The sequence below is a fragment of the Toxorhynchites rutilus genome, chromosome 1, assembly GCF_029784135.1.
Source record: "Toxorhynchites rutilus septentrionalis strain SRP chromosome 1, ASM2978413v1, whole genome shotgun sequence".
Classification (NCBI taxonomy): domain Eukaryota; kingdom Metazoa; phylum Arthropoda; class Insecta; order Diptera; family Culicidae; genus Toxorhynchites; species Toxorhynchites rutilus.
The window spans coordinates 195,664,708-195,685,775 of record NC_073744.1 but is presented as its reverse complement, the minus strand read 5'-3'; the positions used below and the strand labels follow the sequence as shown (position 1 = coordinate 195,685,775).

General features: G+C 43.0%; 2 protein-coding genes across 3 annotated transcripts in view; both read left to right on the top strand.

Annotated features, from left to right (window-relative positions):
- Positions 1 to 21,068, top strand: part of LOC129773107 (tRNA dimethylallyltransferase) — a 432,576-nt gene that overhangs the window by 274,872 nt on the left and 136,636 nt on the right. The gene's annotated exons all lie outside the window — the stretch shown is intronic.
- On the top strand, positions 13,313 to 16,224 carry LOC129773058 (uncharacterized). Its single transcript, XM_055776611.1, has 2 exons — positions 13,313 to 13,362; positions 13,426 to 16,224. The coding sequence occupies exon 2, from the start codon at positions 13,461 to 13,463 to the stop codon at positions 16,137 to 16,139; it is 2,679 nt and encodes an 892-aa protein (XP_055632586.1). The 5' UTR covers positions 13,313 to 13,362; positions 13,426 to 13,460; the 3' UTR covers positions 16,140 to 16,224.

Below are 21,068 nucleotides of genomic sequence, written 5' to 3'. Positions count from 1 at the left end.
CTTTCATTCTAAACCCCTCATATGGCAACTCCGTTTTCTAAAATTATTCCATTTTCCTCCATATTTTTCCGAAAATTTTCAGTTGTCATGTTTCGTTGGAATATGGTTGGTTGAAATAACTGAAATATTTCTCTGCGACCCCCTATCCCTTCCAGAGGATGAAGGGGTGTCAAACCATCACAACAACACAACACAAATTTGTCTCCATTTGCTTCATTAGTTCTCGAGTTATGAAAGGGCCTGGCCGGCAAGGGAGTAAAAAGTGCCCCCAAACCAAATCACTTGCTGTATGGGAAATATTGTAAAATATATTAAATAAGAAATTTTGGCGGTTTATTTGAACCCCTATGTGGTTTGACGTAGGATCTATAGTGAAAAACGTACTTTTTCGTTTATTTCACGCCACCCTCAAAAGATCCGAGAAGAAAATTTGAAAAAAAAATTAATGTACATCTTGCCACGGTGTATCAAGAAAAATTATCAAAAAAAATTTCATCAAAAATTTTAGTACTAAAAAAAATATTTAAATTCTGAAAAATTTTTTTTTTGGGATTTACAGATTCAGTACTACTACTCTAATTCATATTTAAATGTGCTTTTACGGCTTTTCTAGATTGCTAAATATCTTCAAACTGTTTTGTTTCCAAATATCTAATAATAAAAATAAAAAAATAAAAAATACACAGTACAAAAAAATGTTATAGATTTTCTGGCATTTCGAAATTTTGAAAAAAAAATATAACTTTGAGACCCACTCCGGCTCAAATTTTTATTTAAATGCGTTCGTATGTGTCTTTTTTCTACATGTGGCGTATTTTTTCCTGAATTTTTCAGAGCGTCACACAATACACAAATAATTTATTTATTTATTACAATAATCAACAGGCAGAATCTATGCCCTAATGATATTTAAATGAGTTAATATTCTCTTAAAATTACGTTTAATAGCTACCCTACATAAATTGAAATCAAAGCCCTCTGCAACTCTGTTGAACATTCTGAGCAGACCGGACATACTACCGTAGGTCGCGTAATTTGTTCGCCGGACCGGTATACGCAGCAAATTTTGGTTCCGCAGACTTCTTGGAGGCACCTGTAGTTGGAATGAACGGAGCAACGCCGGACACTCTGTTTTCGACGTCAGGACATCAGACACACGCATAGCACGGGCGACATTGCGGCGAACAGCTAAGGTGTCTAAATTGATTAGAAGGCATCTACTATCATAGCTGGGTAGCCGAAAAGGATCCCTCCACGGCAAGCGTCGAAGAGAAAAGCGCACAAACCTGCGCTGTACAGCTTCAATTCTGTCGACACCATTTTGGTAGTAAGGACTCCAAACTTGACAGCCGTACTCAAGAGTCGAACGTACCAGCGAGCAGTACAAAGACTTCAAGCAATATGTGTCATTGAAATCTTTACCGATTCGAAACAAAAAGCCCAGACTTCTGGAAGCTTTGCCCACAATATATGAAATGTGCTGCTGGAACGATAGTTTGCTGTCTAGAAGTACCCCTAGATTTTTGATACAGTTGGTTCTCTCGATGGAAGTATCCAAGAGTTTATAATCGAACAAGATCGGTTCCTTTTTTCTTGAATAGGTGATAATAGCACATTTACTTGGGTTCACCTTCATGCAATTAGCAATACACCATTCGGCAAAACTATCCAGCTGTTGCTGAAGTAGGCAGGCATCGGCAGTCGAGTTGATTATAAAATAAATTTTCATATCGTCGGCGAATGACAAGCGCGGAAGGTTCAACTTAAAATTGACGTCATTGAAGTACAAGAGGAAAATCAACGGCCCCAGGTGGCTGCCTTGAGGAATCCCAGATGGCGCGTCGAATTTGCGCGAGAAATGATCACCGATTTTTACTGCTAGCTGGCGACCGATTAGGTATGACCGCAGCCAACTGATTATTCTGCCGCCAAACCCCAAATTCTCCATTTTAGAAATCGCAATTTCGTGATTAATGCTGTCAAACGCTGCTGTCAGGTCGAAATATATCGCATCTGTTTGTTTGGCGCTATTGAAACCTTCCGTTATATAAGCCGTGAAAGTCAACAGATTGGTTACAGTAGATCTCTTAGGCATAAATCCATGTTGGTCTTCTACAATGTAATGCTGGCAGAAACTAAAGATCGGTTCCAAGACAACAAGCTCAAGCAGTTTGGCGACCGAGCTTAGTGCGGAAATTCCTCGGTAGTTATCGATTTGAGTCTTGGCACCCTTTTTATGTACAGGAATCAAAAACGCCGACTTCCAGGAAGTTGGAAATTTTCCACTAATCAACGATAAGCGAGGAATAATCAGATTAGCTGCGCAATTCTTCAATATAATAGACGGAATACCATCAGGACCAACTGAGCAAGACGCCTTGAGTTTGTTCATAGCAGATTGTACCATTGGCTCGTCAACCTCGATATGGGAGCAAGACTGGCCGAGAAAAGGTACGTTTCCAGCAGCAGATTCAATTTGCTCGGGTGTTATCGACTCATCCGAAAACACGCTTCCAAATTTATCAGCAAATAGGTCACATATCGTTTGTGTGTCAGAACTCCAGCGCCCATTGTACTCCATTGTAGAAGGTAGACCGGACTCATTCCTTTGCTCGTTTACGAACTTCCAAAAAGACTTAGGATTTGATTTCAGTTTCAGCTGCATGTTAGTTAAAGGGTGTGTCACATCAAATTGCATCACGGAAAAAACGCTGTAGAAATTTAAATTTTAGGAATTATATCTTCAGCTTTCGCTTATAATCAGATAAGAGTGTATAGATCACGTTGGCCATGCTTCACTGTCAATTTTTTCGTAAATTTGGAAAAATGTCGTCGAACGAAAAAGAGCGTCGTGAATTAATCCTGTGCACTCATTTCGAGAATCCGGAGTTGTCACATCGGGACATCGGTAAGATGCTGGGAATCGTCCAATCCACGGTCAGCAGAGTACTAAAACGATACTTCGAGAAACTAACCATCGACCGGAAGATGAAGAACGGCAAAAATGAATGCTCCGTCAGTGAAAAGGATCACAAGCGCGTAGTTAAGCAGTTTAGACGTGATCCGAGAAGTTCAGTCCGGGATGTCGCCAATAAGCTGAATTTGTCAAGTTTATTCGTCCAGCGGACCAAGCAGCGGGAGGGCCTGCGTACATACAAGGTTCAGAAGGCTCCTAATCGCGACGAAAGGCAAAACATGGTGGGGAAGACGCGAGCCCGGAAGCTGTACACCGAAATGCTGACGAAGCCGTATTGCCTGGTAATGGACGACGAAACCTACGTCAAAGCGGACTTTCGTCAGCTGCCGGGCCTGTTGTTCTTCTCCGCAGAGGACAAATTCAGCGTTCCGGAGGAGATTCGCAAGCAGAAACTATCCAAGTTTGCCAAAAAGTACATGGTGTGGCAAGCGATCTGCTCTTGCGGAAAGCGGAGCGCCCCCTTCGTGATGACCGGCATGGTAAACGGGCAGGTTTACCTTAAGGAGTGCCTACAGAAGCGCTTACTACCACTATTGAAGCAGCACGAGGGCCCGACCATCTTCTGGCCGGATCTCGCTTCGATCCACTATTCAAAGGACGTGTTGGAGTGGTACGAAGCCAACGGGGTCGTGCCAAAGGAAATGAACCCGCCCAACGCGCCAGAGCTTCGCCCAATAGAGAAATATTGGGCGATTATGAAGCAGGCCCTCCGGAAGAACCCAAAAGTTGTCAAATCGGAGGCGGACTTCAAGAGAAAATGGATTTCTGTTCAAAAAAAAAACTACAACCTGACGTTGTACAGAACCTTATGGACGGGGTAAAGAGGAAGGTGCGAGCATACGGGCTTGGGCTCGAAGTATGAATAAAAAGAAAATGCCAAAAGTTGTTTAATAGTTTTTATTTTACTGTCTAAAATTTTCAAAAGGATCGGTCTACTGGGCGAATTTCTACAGCGTTTTTTCCGTGATGCAATTTGATGTGACACACCCTTTATGTAACTACGATAACACGATTGAGTAGCTCGCTTGTATGCATAGTTTAGTCGCACATAATAATTCCTGAGTGGCACGGTTCGGTACTTGGCAAATCGACGTAATGCCGCTCTCTTTGCTGTTTTCATTTGACTTAGTTCCCTAGTCTGCTATGGAGTATGCGAATGCTCTAAAGTAGTTCGCTTCGGTACATGCCTGTCAATAGAATAGTTCACGATAATGGAGAACATTTGAACTGCATTGTCTACATCGTCACAATCTAAAACATCTTCGCAGTCGATAGTAGACAGGACGTTAGAAATGGCGTTATAGTCAGCTTCTTTGAAGTCATAGTACACTGCAGTTGCGGTTTTGCGGAATTGATTTGAAGCACGGTTTTCCAAAACAAGGTGCAGAGCGGGGTGGTGAGGAACGGTTGTAACTAGCGGAGCAGCCGCTGCTGAAATAACTGGAGCTGAGTCAGCACTGCTAACGAAGCAGAGGTCCAGAATTCTTCCGTTGTTCTCGACATGGTTGATCTGTTGAAGCAGGCTGGTGCTGTACGAATCCAATAGGGAGACTGTGCATGTCGAAAGTGTAGAGTGATTGGCATCCGGGTACAGAAATCCTGATCTCGAAGGTCTCCATTTGATTCCAGGTAAATTGAAATCCCCGATTATCACAATTTCATCCATCGGTTTGAGTCTAGGACGCACTGTTGCTATCGAATCCGTGTGGACGGTCATCAAAGCTACATCACGGACGCGGTCTGGTGGTACATAAACGGCGCACAGAAATAGCGAGTGATCAAACATCTTAATTTCAACCCACACTTGTTCGATGCTTAACCAAGAGTCATTTGGAACGATGCAGGGTTTTAACTCACGGCGGATGGCAAGCAGCACTCCACCTCCAGAAGCTTTCGAACTGTTTGACTGACAGCGATCGCAGCGAAAAACATCGTAACTCTTATCAAATACCTGAGTGGATGTGGTACGGTCGTTTAACCAAGTTTCGGTGAGTGCAATAATGTTGTAACATAGATCAGAACTGGCCAGCAAATAATCCTTAATGCTACTATTCATACCACCAACGTTTTGGTAGTAAACGTGCAAAGTTGAAAGATGGCGATCACTGTTATGTGAATAAGTACCAACAGCCACAGAATGACGATCGTCTCCTTCTGAAGCACATCCTGAGAGAAGTGGGTACTGTAGGCTATCGTATGTTACGTGTTCATCAACAATAAGAGGGTCGCAAGTAGAACTGAAATTACAAGAGCCTTCAAGGAATGATCGACTGTTATCGCACACGTACTTGCCTGAAGGTGCAGGCTGGAAGACCTCTTCCGAACCTCCGTGAACAGGGCCGGGACGACTGCGACGGCAGGATACGGAGCGTGTAGAGGTGACGGAAGACGAAGGCTCGACTGTTACGGGGTCAGGAGAGGCTTCCATAATATTTTGTGGTGTGCGTCCCGGTTGATTCGAAGATGAAATCAGCTGACTTATGCAGGACACAATCGAATTAGGCTGGCTTACAGAAAGCGTTTGTTGTACTTCATGGTCGATGTCAGAGACAGGGCTGAAATTTGGAGGATCTTCAGGGACAGATCGACTGACAAAACACGTATACTTGCCGGGAGGTGTAGGCTGGAAGACCCCTTCTAAACCTTCGTATACAGGGCCGGGACGACTGCGACGGTAGGAAGCGAAGTTGAAGAGTGTGGTGGAAGATGGCTCGACTGTTACGGGATTAGAAGGAGCTTCCAAAGAGCTTCTCAGCGTGCGTCCCGGTTGTCTTGCAGAGGGTACCGTTGACTCGAGATGTTCGAGATCGAATCCGATGCATTCATGTTTGATGAGGAGTTGTCTTCGAGAGGTGCCGTTGACAGTAAACTGACAATTTTCGGACCGTTTTTTGACCGATGATCTTCAAATTCCCGAAATCGGATACTCTCGGGCCACGTGTCACTGAAGAGGGCTTTTTGTTTGTACTGGACTGCAATTCCAACCTTGAAGGAAACGAACTGCAACGAGTTCAAATCTTTTCCTTTCGGAACTAACTTCACCACCATAGGTGGCACGCTGGTCAGATCCAGGCACTCACTGACGAGCGAAGAGATTTGGTTTTCAGATGTAGCAGGATGGAAGGCCGAAAGGTGGATCCAGAACAACTCATCGTCGGCACAAAGTTCGAGTTGAACCGTTTTGATGATGCCAGCTGCTCTTGTACCTACATTGTCTGCAACGTTGGGAATGTCTAAAGCATTGCCATCGTTTGCCCTGCGACGTTTCAATGCACCAAGGGGAGTATTAATGCGGTTTCTACTGGGCCATAAGTTGGGTGTAGCGAAGGGAGTCGGTGTGTTGGCCTTTTCTTCTAACTTTGCAGCAAAAGTGTTCACGGCATTGTGCAGTTTATCGATTTCCGTTTGCATTGTTTGGAAAGCGACTGGAACGGCTGCAGATCGGTGATCGAAATTGGTCATCACTGATCGAAAGTGTGCATTTGAGAACAATCCGGCACAACCATCGCACATCGCATTTTGATAATTTTTCTTGATACACCGTGGTAAGATGCACATTCAGTATTTTTTTCAAATTTTTATCTCGGATCTATTGAGGATGGCGTGAAATAAACGAAAAAGTACGTTTTTCACGATAGATCCTGCGTCAAACCACATAGGGGTTCAAATAAACCGCCAAAATTTCTTATTTAATATCCTTTACAATATTTGCCATACAGCTAGTGATTTGGTTTGGGGGCACTTTTTACTCCCTTACTTAACCCCCTCTTAGAGAGTGAGGAAGAGTGTAAAATCACCACAGCAATATTTATTGCCCTCTAAAACCTCATCTTGCCAAATTTGGCTCCATTTGCTTGATTAGTTCTCGGATTATGCAGAAATTTGTGTTTCATTTGTATGGTAGCCCCCTCTTGAAGAGGGGAGAGGGGTTTCGAAACATCATAAGAACCATCCCCGACTCCAAAAACCAACCCCTACATACAAATGTTCACTTTTCTACCGCAACGAGTAGGTCTGGTACAAGTTGAACCTGTGTGCTGTGGTTGGTACGGGCATATAGCGGGGGTAAGATGAACTGACAATGTTGTAGAACTTTGTCGCTCGCGAGAGGAATCATTTTTATTCTCTCTCTCTCTTTCGTCACTTGTCTTTTCAGCAACTGTGTTGTAAACAACCAGCTAGAAAAGAAAAGAACGTGCGTTGGATGTTTTTTTCCCAAAATAAACTTTTCACCGCCCTTCTTAACATATTTTTTTTGAAATTTGTTGAACATTTAAAAAATTAAAACAAAATATTTTTTGTCTGTTTTCGATTTTTTTTAAATCTGTCGATGTTTTGATTTTTATATCTCTTTGAATTTTTGAGATCTTTATTTTTTTTAATACTTCGAATTTTCGAAAATCATGATAGTTTAAAAACACAAAAACAGAAAAAAGCAAAAAATAAAAATTGCTAAATAATTTTTTTTTCTATTTTGTGGTTTTGTTGAATTGTTAGAATTTTCATTTGTTTTTCTTGTGTTTTAAATTAAAAAAAATATGATATTTTCAATTTTTTGAGTTTCTTTAATTTAAAAATTTCTTGATGTTTTGTTTGTTCGATTTTTTTCAAATTTCAAAAATTTTTAAAACTTTTTAAATTTTTTTTTAATTCATTGATTTCTTTAACCCTTTCGCGTACAACATCGAACGACACTCGTGGCGATAAGACTGTGCCAGAACGTACAACATCGAACCTCACTCGTGGTCTATCGATATGAAATGATTGCATAGCTCCAGGCGCACGGTATTCGTGAGAAAGCAAAGCAAGGCTAAAAGCTTGTCTCATTCACACAGCACAACTCAGATACGTACGCACAACTTAGTATGGAACGACTCGTTGTGGTCGTGTTTAGTCCATGCTGTAGGAAATCAAATAATACGGCAAGGGGTTAATTTTTGTATTTTTTTAATTTTTTTAAAGTTCTTCGATTTTTTTTTCATTTTGTTATATTTTTTGGAGTGATTTTATTTTTTTTAGTTGTTTTTTAAATATTTCGAGTTAAATTTTCTTTCTTTTTTTAGAATTTGATGAATTCTAAATTTTAAATTTCGAAATTAAATGTAAATAATTCAATAGTGCGAATTTTTCTAACTATAGAGATCCAAAAAAGAATGATCAAATAAGAATATCGGAGTTTTCCATACACATGGAAAATTCCATAAATCATAAGATAGTGCGGTAGAGAGATAAACAGAGAGTAGGTTAGAATAAGCAAACTCCGCTTGTGGGGTGCTGTCGGTAGGAATTGGAAGAAATAAATTTTACTCCAAGCTGTGAGTCTGAACTCACAGCTTGGAGTAAAAAGTTGTTTTTATTTCCTGAAGAAAGTGCCTTGGACCGCTTGGGCGCTTCAGTGATATTTTAATAATAAATAAATAAAAAATAAAAATTACTTGTTTGTTTTTTTTGTATTTTATGGTTTTGTTGAATTGTTGGAATTGTTAGAATTTTTATTTTTTTTTCTTGTGTTTTAAATTTGAAAAATAGGATATTTTAAATTTATTGAATTTCTTCAATTTTAAATTTTCTTGATGTTTTTATTTTTTGTTTATTTGATATTTTTTTTCGAATTTAAAAAAAAAATTAAAACCTTTTTTCATTGAATTTTTTTAATTTTTGGGGTTTTTTTTATTTTTTAAGTTCTTTGATTTTTTATTATGTTATGGTTTTTGTCTTGATTTCTATTTTTTAGTTGTTTTTTTAAATATTTCGAGTTACATTTTCTTTTTTTTATGATTTTGATGAATTTTAAATTTGGAAATTAAATTTTTTTTTTAAATTTTGCAGAGCTCCTCTATAAATAATTCAATAGTGCGAAGTTTTTTTTACTATAGAGATCCAAAAAAGAATTATCAAATAAGAACGTCTGAATTTTTCACACAAATCGAAAATTCCATAAAACATAAGATAGGTCGCGGTAGAGAGATAAATAGAGAGATATGTAGTAGATAATAGAGCAGATAAACTCCGCCTGCGGAGTTCAGTCGGTAGGGATTAAGATAGATAACGTTTTCGTTAAGAGAAGTGGAATAATGAAAGGGGAGTCTGAATTCGCGGCGCAAAGGAAGAATTTGTTTTTATTTTTAAAGAAAAGAAAGTGCTCGGGCGCTTCAATAGTTTGAATTTTTTGGATTTTTATTTTTTATGATTTTTTTAAATTTATTAACACTAGGTTTACGGGCGTTTCTTACATACCTATCTCTACGAACACGCGTCATTTTGACGCAACACACATTTACAGCCATTCCATGCCAAACCGATATAGTGTTTCTCATAATTTCGTGAAAACAGATAGTTTTGTTTGTTATCACAAAATATTAGACCCGTATTTTTTTTTTATTTTTTCGTTAGGGTGACCATTTCGGTTTTAGTTTTTTCAGTTTCAGTTTTTTCCCATTTTTTCAAAAATTTATATGTTTTGAACTACTGGACCGATTCCGATAATCGCCATATCAGATTAAAGCCAATTAGCCAATATCCGAAAATCAAGGATGTGTTCATTTTCGTTTTTGAGTTATGATTTTTCACAGTTAACCGATGGTAAACTTTCACTTTTTTCAAAAAACCATGGTTTTTTTTAAAAAATTCATAACGTTTGAAATACTACACCGATTCAGATAATTCTCACATTGAATTGAAGTCGATGAGCTAGTCTTCTTTGAAAAAAAAACTACTACCCCTGCAAAAAATTGTTGTATGTCTGTCATCGTGACTGGAATAGATCGCCGCAATAAACAACTGCAACAGAAACAACCGCTTAGAAAAAGTCTAGTAGGCTAGAAATATTGTGATCCGGGAAAAAATCAGGTGTGTATAAATGCCTCACATTCCTATGAAGGTAAATGGTGTTGGTTTGTCCAGTCGAAAATATGATCATGGTTTGTCCACTTTTTTGAATGCTCTAATTCAGCGCCCCTGTGTCAAATCAGGTATACAAATGTTTCCAAATATAAAAATATAATAGTCTTTTTCATAATTTACAGTAGTTTTATAGAATATTTTCACAGATTCAAATGTTTTAAAGGTTCATAAAATCCACCTTCTATTGGTGTCAGTGCGCCCCTCTTTTGGGCTAACTTTCATCCAATCACCAGATGATTATTTGGCACGTATTCAGACCTTTTTTGGATTATAACACTTACAAATATTGTGAACATCATGCTTGCACACCATTTGTATCAGATTTTCATAGCTAAACCATGTCATTAATGCACTTCGATGACCTCAATTCTGATCATGAGTCCGATTCACTAACGTTGTTTTGTCCATAAGATTTCTATGGCAACCGCTTGGCGCGCTGCAGTTTGTTTATGGTGTCCTTCGCGCATAGCAGAAATAAAGTTTCTCTGTGTTAAGTGTGTTGAGGTCAACACTTTTAAAGTGCCCAAGAAAAGACAACATTCTGAAGAAAGCCTAAATTATGAATGAATCAATATGATGACAGTAAACTCAAGCAATGATAAATGCAACATCTACTTGAGGATTCGAATGCTTTCGTTCAAAAATGGTGATTTCTGAAACCGAACAACTCATGATAATAATTCCTCTTTGAGCTTGAGCTTGAGCTTGGGTAGACTGTACAATTCGTAGTTGCTTTCCGTGATTGACCTGAACCAACCAAATTGCACAAAGAACACACAGAATGACGCTTGGGACTAGCAAATCATTCTCGTTGTGCAATTTTCGGTGATTCGAGCTTTAAATGGTCAATAACGACGCCGGCCACGTCCTTACAGTCACCAGGGAAAGGGAAGGATTGTTAGTATGATATTCACCGCCCGAAGGCCAGAAGGGTCGCCTCTATAGCGTGGTTCCCTAGCGTTTATCATGGAAGGGATAGTTGTTAGTGGAAATGGTTAAGAAAAATCAGGATTCACTGCGGTAAGTGATGTGATTATGTAAATGCGAACAATTAACCTCTCGACAAAACAGAAATACGAAAATATCATGTGTTACAACACGCGACAGAGATTATCTTTAGGTATCCTGAGAAGGAAAACCTGTAAAATTGATACATTTTATATAATACATTATATTAATATATTCTAGTATTCATCGCATGTACCTTTCATCGAAATTCAATCGCGTTGGCGGAGATTCAATAGTGGGAAACATGAGAAGGTAACCGAGAAAACTCCTCCAAGGCAACCGATCCGGCCATATGTTCCGTTATTCATCACACCTACTCTAAGCCTGATCACAAACATCACCTCACGGTGAAAACGAGATAAAGTGTATATAACCTTGCATACAAATCATCTCGCCCTCACCGCGAAGCGATGCTCATAATGCGGCCCTCTGTTTCACACTTCAATCGCGACGACTTAGTTATTTTTGGGAAACCTGAGAAGGTCACCGAGAAAACCATTTTTAGTAACAATCGTCCCGGCGATATATTCTATTATTCACCGCGTGTACGCTTTTTCGACGATCCTATTGGTTCCAGAGGACCCCTCTCGGTCTCCCCAGGCCTCCCGCAAACACATCCCTCGCCGCCGCGATTAGTAATCTGATTGCGACGTCGGAGAGCCTTCCGCGGGAAACCCGAGAATGCAACCGAGAGAACCTCTTCAAACGATTTCAGGTAATAATCTAGGAATCACACCTTCCGATTTTTTAAGTTTTTGATTTTTGAATTTATACTGTTAGATTTTAAATTTTTGAATGTTTAATTCTGGAATTTTAAAAGTTTAAATTCCACATGTTTTCGAATTTTATATTTTTGTAATTTAGTGAAAATAGAATTGAAGACTTTTAACCTCAAATTATTCTTTCGGAGTAGAAACAGAAATTCTCGAATTTATTCTCCTACCTTGTGTACAAATAATAGAAAATGAAGGAATGAGAGTTTGGTAAAAAAAAACTGTCAAAAATTAATTTAATTAATGTAAATGACGTTGGTATATGAAACAAAACTTCTCTGACATCACTGCACGCTATAACGATGCCACCACTGCATAGGCTATATCGATGGATCCTTTGGCTGCGATACGATGAAACAACTTCGCGCTCGATGTAAAAAAGAATATAATAACGAACACCTATACGCAGCCATTTGTGTATTATACGATGGTATTTAAAAATAAATACGGCACAAACACAAAACCGAACACGCGACGATTGAGCGGTAATATCATCATTGCGGTGAGAACACAAACTCACACACTTCGCCTTAGTTATGAGGGGGGAAATACACACACGAAGCTACAATAATCGAACTTGTGCGCGCTTTTTCACCGTCATTTCACTCGCGTAAACACGCACTCTCATCTTCGGTGCAGTTCGACACTCACTCGAGAAACTACACAATAACACACACCAACACATTTGCGCGCGTTTCGGAACAAGAAATAAAACGAAACGAAGCATCTGAATACCGAAACTGAAAACAATGCTTTGCTCACTCAGCCGAACGAACTTTTTTATGCCAAATGTTGAATTTCCCTCCATTTCCCACAAACCGTATATTACTGTCACAGAAAACACAGACCCTCCATTAAACCAAAACACTGCTGCACACCACAAACATTCTACAACACCTGAAGGGCACAAATTGAATCTTTCTGAAAACACCAAAAGCCCCGTTATCAGAAAGTTTATTTTTTCCACACACAATTTCGGAAAACACTCACGGATATAAGGAGAAACAACATATTTCAAACAAAAACTGCACCGACCTCATGATAATAATTCCTCTTTGAGGACAAATATTAAAATACGTAAAAATTTTAATAATTTCAAAGCCTTTCGGTATTATTAGCAAAAAGAGGCTTGGAACTTTTCAACAAACCCAAACTCGTCTTGATTATATGTTATTTTCATTAAGTAAAATCGATTTACTAGTTGCGTGAAAACACCCTAAATCGGACAAACCAAAATCTTTTATCCTATAAATTTATTTTCTCGTTTTCGTTTTTTTGGATACTTATTCTGAGGTCAATGTAGTCCGAAGTCCCTATTTAACGAGGATAAGGAATCGAGACAGCTGAGTCCACCGCCGACCCGCTGTCGGAAGCGGTGGTGTCTCGTACGCAAACCTGTGTTCCACCGATTGCCCGGTTAGTTTGAAACATAAGATACGACCCATTACCAATGTCTTACCGAGCTTTAGTGAGCGTCGGACGGCATTCGTTTGCCTGGTGTATTACGTTTTCCCGGTTGATTTTTGTTTTGAAACAACGTAACCAACAGCTGGCCATGCCAAACTTGGTCAGCGATGTCCAATTTCCGCTAACATAGCAACCGGAATAGTGTGCCACGATTTTCTTGTACCATTAATTTTGCTGCTGCGATCGGTCATAACGTCAAAATTTGAAATTCACAAATCGTATCCAATTACGAAGGTAATTCCTGTCGTTTTTCACCCGAAATCCGTGTAAAAAGCACCCCCTCACGACAGTTTTCAGTACTCAGTACGAAAAATCCCGAAGGCACCCCGCAAATGAATCGTTGTCGCCAGCCGCGTCGGTCCGCCCGTCGAGTGCGTCGCTCGCGTTCCAGGAACTCCGCGGTTAAAGAGGAGGAGACGGGGGACGAGGATACTCAGCTGATCATCGAGCTTTCGGAAGATGGCAGTGTGGAAGTTATATCCGAGAATCTACGCATTCTGCAGGACTCCGAGCAGGGTGTGGGTACGGAGCGCAATATAACCTACTATCCGTTGCCTGCAACCATTTACGATGGCACCTATCGGCACGATCGGCTCGGATCACCGGAATCCGAGGGAACCTTCACAGCGGAAGGTGCCGCCTCGAAAGCCAGCGGCGAATGGGAACCAGTGGTTACGGAGGATGGGCTGGAAGGTGGAAATGATCGTAGCATTTCGATTGCCGGGCGGGTTGAGGGTCACGCCGTTGGAGCTATTGTGGAGGGAAGCACAACGATTTTGTTGCAGCTGTCCACCAGCGAGGCGAGCGCGAGGTACCAACGGGTGGCGGATTGGTTGCGAGAGGTCAACGAGATGCTGGGAAACGACGAGAGCGGGGAGTCTGTTTGTCACGACGACGAGGGAAGCCCTTGCAGTGCGGAACAAGAGATCATGAACCGAAGGAAAGCGACTCGGCGAATGCGCGAAGTAACGATGGATATTCTAGAGCGAGTGCAAGGCACTCCGAGGGAATCAACGCTGATGAAACTTCAAACGACACTCGAGGAGATTTTGGACTACCTAGGGGACAAGATCGTTGTTCATTCGCATTCGAGATTGAACCCGGTAACAGCATCGGCCGCTAGAACGGAAGGGATTGTGGGGTATTACGGAGATGGCGATGAAACCGCCATCTTGGTACAGCCTGTGCGTTCCACAGATCCAGTTGGTCAGGGTTTTGCAAGTAGGAGTGATGGTGATCGTATCTCCGTAGATCTTCTGGAAGGTTTCTTGAGGGAATCGATGGTCAGCCAGGAAAATATTATTGAACAGACGTTATCTACAGAACCCCACGTAACGGCGTTCGCATCAGGCGAGCGTATTGTTGGCGTGTTGAGCTTCCCGAACACGTCTTCTGGTGCGGTTATAACCAGTTCCAAAAGCCTCCAGGAGATGGACAGTAAAACGTTGACGGAACAGTTTCGAAAACTAGTTCACGAATCCTACCAGAAATTATTAGTGCAAGCTCATTCAAAGGCGGAATGTAGCGGCTTCATAGAACAGATCAAACAGGAACTTGATCAGTCTTTGGTAAATAATGGGGCCGGCTGCTCTACCATCATACAAACCGTCAGTAAAAATTGGATTAAAACCAAATCCAACGCAAGCCCTGCCGATCTTGTACACGATCTTCGAATGCTGATCGAACAATTCATTTTAAACAACGTTTTGGATGAGAGAGATATGAAGTGCATTGCGGCAACAATTGGCCAAGTGTTCCATAGCGAACAGAAAACACTATCCTATGAATTCAAAAGCAGTACAGTACTCGACAAAATCCGTACCATAACACAGCAGTTAATGAACCCATCGGAGGACGAAAATCATCTTCTCATCATAAACCAAATCCGGGAAACACTAGAGGATATAGTTAGATGTCAAATGACAGGAAAACGCCCGACTGATTACAGGCCTTGGGATGTTCTCCGAACATTCTTCGAGGGAATAATCTTCAACAGCAATGCCGAACCTGATAGTGACTCCGTTATATACGCGCTGCGCGATGGTCTGCTCGATATATTCGTGAAACATGAAACGTCCCAAAGGGCATTATTTGAAATACTTAAAAAGTTTCCCACTGGCGAAGGAACCAGCCGTCCTCCGTTGACTCCTCTAAGAAGCTGTCCCGGAGTTACGCTACTGACGGATCACAACACGCATCAAAACGCGTCTTCTGAAGTGCTGGAAACACCTTCTTCAGTTGAGATCGTTCAGAAAGTTCACGATCTCTCAAGCCCGGATGAGCCAACCGGGCACGGCGCTGGTTCCATTCTCGCGTTAATGCAAGCGCTTCTGCTAACCTTCCTTAGAATCATTGGTAGCTGGAGTCGGGAGCTGATTTCTCTTCTTGACCCTAAGCCTAGTGCGGATCTGCAACCCGAGCGATCGCACTCGCGATCGCTGAACGAGAAACCGTCCGTATCATTTAACCTACTGCCGGGACCGGCAGACGACGAGACCCCATCGGATTCCCCACAACCGGAAGCAGATTCCCAGGGTCCGAACGATGCCATCGATGAGCTACGCCAGCTACTTTTGAAAAGCTCACTGAACGGCGGCACGACTCCGAAGCGAGATGCTGTCCCGCATTGCTCACTTGCTTCCTCCGGTCCCTCCAAGGATCTACCCTCGAGCCGGGAAAGGATGTCAGCCATGTTGTCAAAGGTGCTGAAGGAATCCGGCGCATTTAAGGTGACGAAACGTAGCCCCAACACGTTTCACTTCGAGCTGGAGTCTATTTCGGGTGATTGCGTGTGGAGCGAAGACGGCGGCGAATGCGCCGCATTCCACGGAAGCGTCTACGATCACGAGGAAGGTCGTGCTTTGGTGTTCAAGACCCGGACGATCGTTGCGGAGTCGGTTTCGAAAGTGGAATCGCAGATCGAGTGCGTCCAAGAGGTGCGCAAACTGTCCGATGATGATGGAATCGGTTCCGGGGATTGTGGACTCCCCTCCGGAGAGAGTCTGGAGTGATTGAATCGATTTGGTGTTTTGAAGTCAATGAGCGTTTCTTTGAAAATTTAGTGAAAAAAAAATTGATTGATACGAAAATTTTATCGTAGGGCTCGAGAATAAATTAATTCGAGTTCTGTAAATTGATGTTATGTTTATATTCTTTATCCACCTATTAAGTATGAAACTGCTTTTTTGTCCAACTAAAACTAATTCAAGGGTTATCATCATTATTATAACTACTTCTGATTCCTTAGTTGCGGACAGATGTCAAATGCCCCTCGGTTCGTCTTGGTAATGTGTTACTTCTCTTCCCTAGCTGTAACTTGAACACAATGATCCAAAAGTACATTGGATCGGGCTTGAGTTTCTGGTGTTAATTATTCTATTTTCTTTTCGAACTCTCCCTCTCAAAAATCGAAATGGTTTCGCACCATAACATTGATCTTCGGGCACAGATGAACACAACAAAATAAAGATGACTCAAATCGGACGATTCCTTCCTCGGGTTTTGCGCTTAGCAACACATTTGGCCTTCCATTTTTATTTATACAACTATTCCATGCCAAACCGATATAGTGGTTCTCAGACTTTCGTGAAAGTTGCTAATTTTGTTCTTTATCGCAAAATATTAGACCCATGTTTTTTATTTTTTCAGGAGGGTGCCCACATCCATTGTAGGGTGGTCCGAAAAATCAATCTTTTCCCCTTTTTTCAAAAATTACATTTTTCTAAAATTCAGATAATCCAAATATCAAATTAGAGCCAATCAGGTAGCCTTTACGGAAAAATTCAAGCATCTGTAGAAAATTTGAATTTAGTTTCCGTATTTATTGATTTGGTTTGTCCAGTCGAAAATATGATCATGGTTTGTCCACTTTTTTGAATGTTCTAATTCAGCACACCTATGTCAAATCAGGTATTCGAATGTTTCAAAACATAGAAACAAAATTGTCTTTTTCATGATTTACAGTAGTTTTATAGTATATTTTTAAGGATTCACATGTGTTAAAGGTTTATAAAATCCACCTTCTATTGGTGGCAATGCGTCCCTCTAACTTTCAATCAATCAGCAGATGATTATTTGGCGCGTATTCAGACCTTTTCATAGCACATTTTTTAAATTTATTTATTAAAAAAATGGTTTTTTTTTTATTTTTTATAGTTGAACTTATCCAATTTTTTTGATGTTTTTTTTAATTCCTTTATTTTTTAGGCAGACTTATCTCACTTCTTAACTAGGCGAACCTAGCCAGAATTTTCACCTGCCCCCGGGCTTCTGAATGCCAAAGGGGGACTAGGCTCTGCGGAATGCACGTATCTGCATGCTCGTGCTGTTTTAGTCCTGACCGAGGAATTGTCGGACAATCGCGCAGGTGCTAAGGATGACCGACTTTTGGATGCCGGCCAATTCCTTCTCGATGTTCAACACCTTTAGCGCTTCCAGAAGTGTCTTCGGGATAATTCCAGTTCCAGAGAGAACGACTGGAACAATTCTTGGGACCTCCCTTAGCCCCCACAGTTCCTTGAGCTCCACGGCCAATGGTCGGTACTTGCAGATTTTGCGACCGTGGGTCTCCTCCAGATTCTGGTTCAGTGGAATAGCGACATCGATGATGGTGACTTTGCGGTCGCTCTTGTCGTAAACCATTATATCTGGGCGGTTGTGGTGGATCGAGAGGTCGGTCAGAACAGTGCGATCCCAGTACAGCTTGAAACGGTCATTTTCCAGGACAGGTGCAGGCAGGTACCGGTAGTTTGGTACGTTGTCTTCCAGTAGAGCACATTGGAGCGCCAGTTGTCGATGAACAATACGGGCCACGTTGTTGTGGCGCTCGGTGTAGGCTGCGTTGGCCAAAACGGGACAGCCTCCCATAATGTGCTCTATGTTTTCACCTGGTTGATGGCACATCCGGCAAATGTCATCAACGTCTTGATGCCAGACGTACCGCCTGCAGTTTCTCGTCGGCATTATCCTGTCCTGGATGGCTATCATGTCGGCTTCTACTACTGAAGAGAGTTCACCACGCGTTAGCCACAGATTAGATGCGGCCTTGTCGACGTGTGGCCGGTCCAGTTGATGGGGGTGGGCACCATGCACTGCCTTCTGCTTCCAAGCTGCAATCTTCTCCTCCACTGTCTGCAGATTGCAGTTGAGTTGGTACTCCGCTTGCGCCAAGTGCAGAGCGCTGTATCCTCTGTCAGCGGCGCAGACAGCCCGGTATAGCGCGTTTTGGTTGGCGCGTTCTGCGAAGTACTCGCGCAGTTGTCGTACCTGGGCAACACACAGTGCAGAAATGTCGACGATTCCAAGTCCCCCTTCTTTGCGTGGTAGTGAAACTCTCTCCAGTGCCGATTGAGGATGGTGCATTCCGGCCTCTTTGAATGCTTTCCTCATCCTCCTCTCAAGGTCCTCTAGGTTAGTTTTGCTCCATTTGACTACACCAAAACTGAAGGTCAGCAGGGGAACCGCGAATGTGTTGATCGCGCGTACCTTGTTCCCCGCGTTGAGGAAAGTCCTCAGGACACAGTTCACTCGACTCAAGAACTTGTCTCGCAGCTCCGTCTTGATGTCGGAGTGGCGAATCCCGGTGAGCTGTCGGAATCCAAGATATTTATAGGATTCGCCACGAACCATGTCTCTTATAAACTCGCCGTCATAGACCTCGTAGCCTCCGGATTCGGTAAGTTGTCCTTTCAGCAGGTGGACACAGCGACACTTGTCGAGGCCGAACTCCATACAGATGTCCCTGCTTATGTCTTCGACAACCCGGATAGCTACACCTAGACGCTGACGTGAATCAGCGTAGACCTTGAGATCGTCCATGTAAAAGGTATGGGTCACTTCTTCGTGGGCGCCGTCGCCATACCTTATTTTATAGCCATGACCGTTTCTATTGAGCGTCCTACTGAGGGGGTTCAGTGCCAGACAAAACCAAAGCGGGCTGAAAGAGTCGCCTTGGAATATCCCCCTCTTTATCTGCAGCGTTCTAGACTGCAACACATTTTCCCCATCACTGAGGTGCAGAGACGTACTCCACTGCCTCATCGCATGCTGCAGGAACCTAACGACGACGGGATCAATTTTGTAGAGCTCCAATACCCGGACGAGAAACGAGTGAGGTATGGAGTCATAAGCCTTCCTGTAATCGATGTAGGCCATACTTAGGTTCCGCTGGTTATATACCGCCTGGCCGACTATGGCTGCGTCGATGATGGCCTGGTCTTTGCAGCCATGCGTATTTTTCCTGCATCCTTTCTGCTCTTCTGCGATGATGTGATGCTGTTCGCAGTGAGCAGAAACTTTGGCGGTAATTATGCTGCTCAGTATTTTGTACAGACTCGATAGGCACGTTATCGGTCTGTACTTTGATGGGTTCAATGTGTTGCTGTCTTTCGGGAGGAGGAAGGTGACGCCACGGGTGGCGAATTCAGGAAGGTTGTGTGGGTCACGTAGCACCTTGTTGAAGCACTCAGCTATCTTTGGATGTGCGACGGTCAGCTTCTTGTGCCAAAAGTTCTGGACACCATCGGGGCCCGGTGCTGCCCAGTTCCTCAGGTACCGCGAGGCTTCGCGGACATCGTTCTCTTCGACGATGATAGCTGGCATCTCTCCAATTTCACCACAACTCTCCTCCTCCCGTCTTAACCACATTTGCCCGTCGCGATGTTGTACTGGGGTCTCCCAAATACCAGCCCAGAAGTTCGTCACATCGCTAATATCTGGCAAACCTTCGCGGTAGTCGGGCTTCTCGTCGCTAATGTGGTCGTAGAACGCTTTTTCGTTATCTCTGAACATCCGATTTTGTTCCTGGCGCTTTGCAGAGTCAGAGTAACGTTTCAGACGTTTAGTTAGGACGCTCAATTGCTGTACCAGTGTGTCGAGTTTTTCCGTCAGCTGGTGAGCTCCCAGCTGGCGAAGTTCAGTAGGCCGCACGATCACAGCAACTTGGCGACATAATTTCGCCGATCTGCTGCCTCTTTTGTACGCCATCAGTCTTCCAATTGCGGCGCGCTTGTTTAGGATCCGTTGCTCCAATCTCCTTCGCCATGGAGGCTCACGCCTTTCACGGAGATGTTGGAGCAGTCCGCCTCTTGGCCTAATACGGTATCCTAAACTTTTGGCGGTCGCCACAGCAGCACAGTAAACTTTCAGTTGCAGCTCCTCCATGTTCTCAGCATCGACCAAGTGCAGCGGAAGAACGTGCTCGTTCATGAGCTTTACTGCACTTGTCAGCCTGCGGGAATGCTGCAACTTCGGGATCCTGGGGCGCGACAAAGGGTCCGTGTCGCGGAACTGTGAGATCGCCTCGTCGTAATGGAAGACCAGATCGCGTAGTAGTTGTTGATCTGGCTGTGGATCTTCCGGCTCAGGGGGTTGTTGTACTGTGGCCTCCACTGGTGCTGATTCGCGTGCCCCACTCGCGAATGAATTGCTCAGCCGTACTGAACTTCGTCTCGACACATCGCTTGCTCTGCTTGTTCTGGAGCTTAGTTCTCTCTGCACCTGCTGCTTGATCTCGTCGACTTGCGTTTGGGAGAGCATATTGTTGCGTACAATCGAGCATATTGTTGCGTACAATGCGAGTATTCGAGGGCGACCGCTCATGTCCGTCTCCAAAGCAGTGCAGATGTAATAGGCGCGGATCACGAATTCATTCATTTCATGTGTCCACATGATCCGTCGCCTAGTAGTACCCACAAGTGTGGACGACTGTTGTCTGACAGTCGCAACACGCCTCGTAGGCGCAGCGTTTCGTTGGTGATGTCGATGGCTGCTGTTTCCGTGTGGCGGTAGCTCTTCGGGTTGAACCCGGCTGGTGGCCCGCTCTTGCACATCGTCCTCCAGCCGCTGGCCGCTCGCTCTTACGCCCGTTCCAGGACCAGCTCCAGTTCGGGGACCCTCCTCGGGCGATCGCATTCTGAGTATTCTTCGTGAACGTAGCTCCA

What these genes read in the sequence shown, in the direction of transcription:
- LOC129773058 (XM_055776611.1), top strand. Translation starts at nt 13,461, where the DNA reads ATGAATCGTTGTCGCCAGCCGCGTCGGTCCGCCCGTCGAGTGCGTCGC.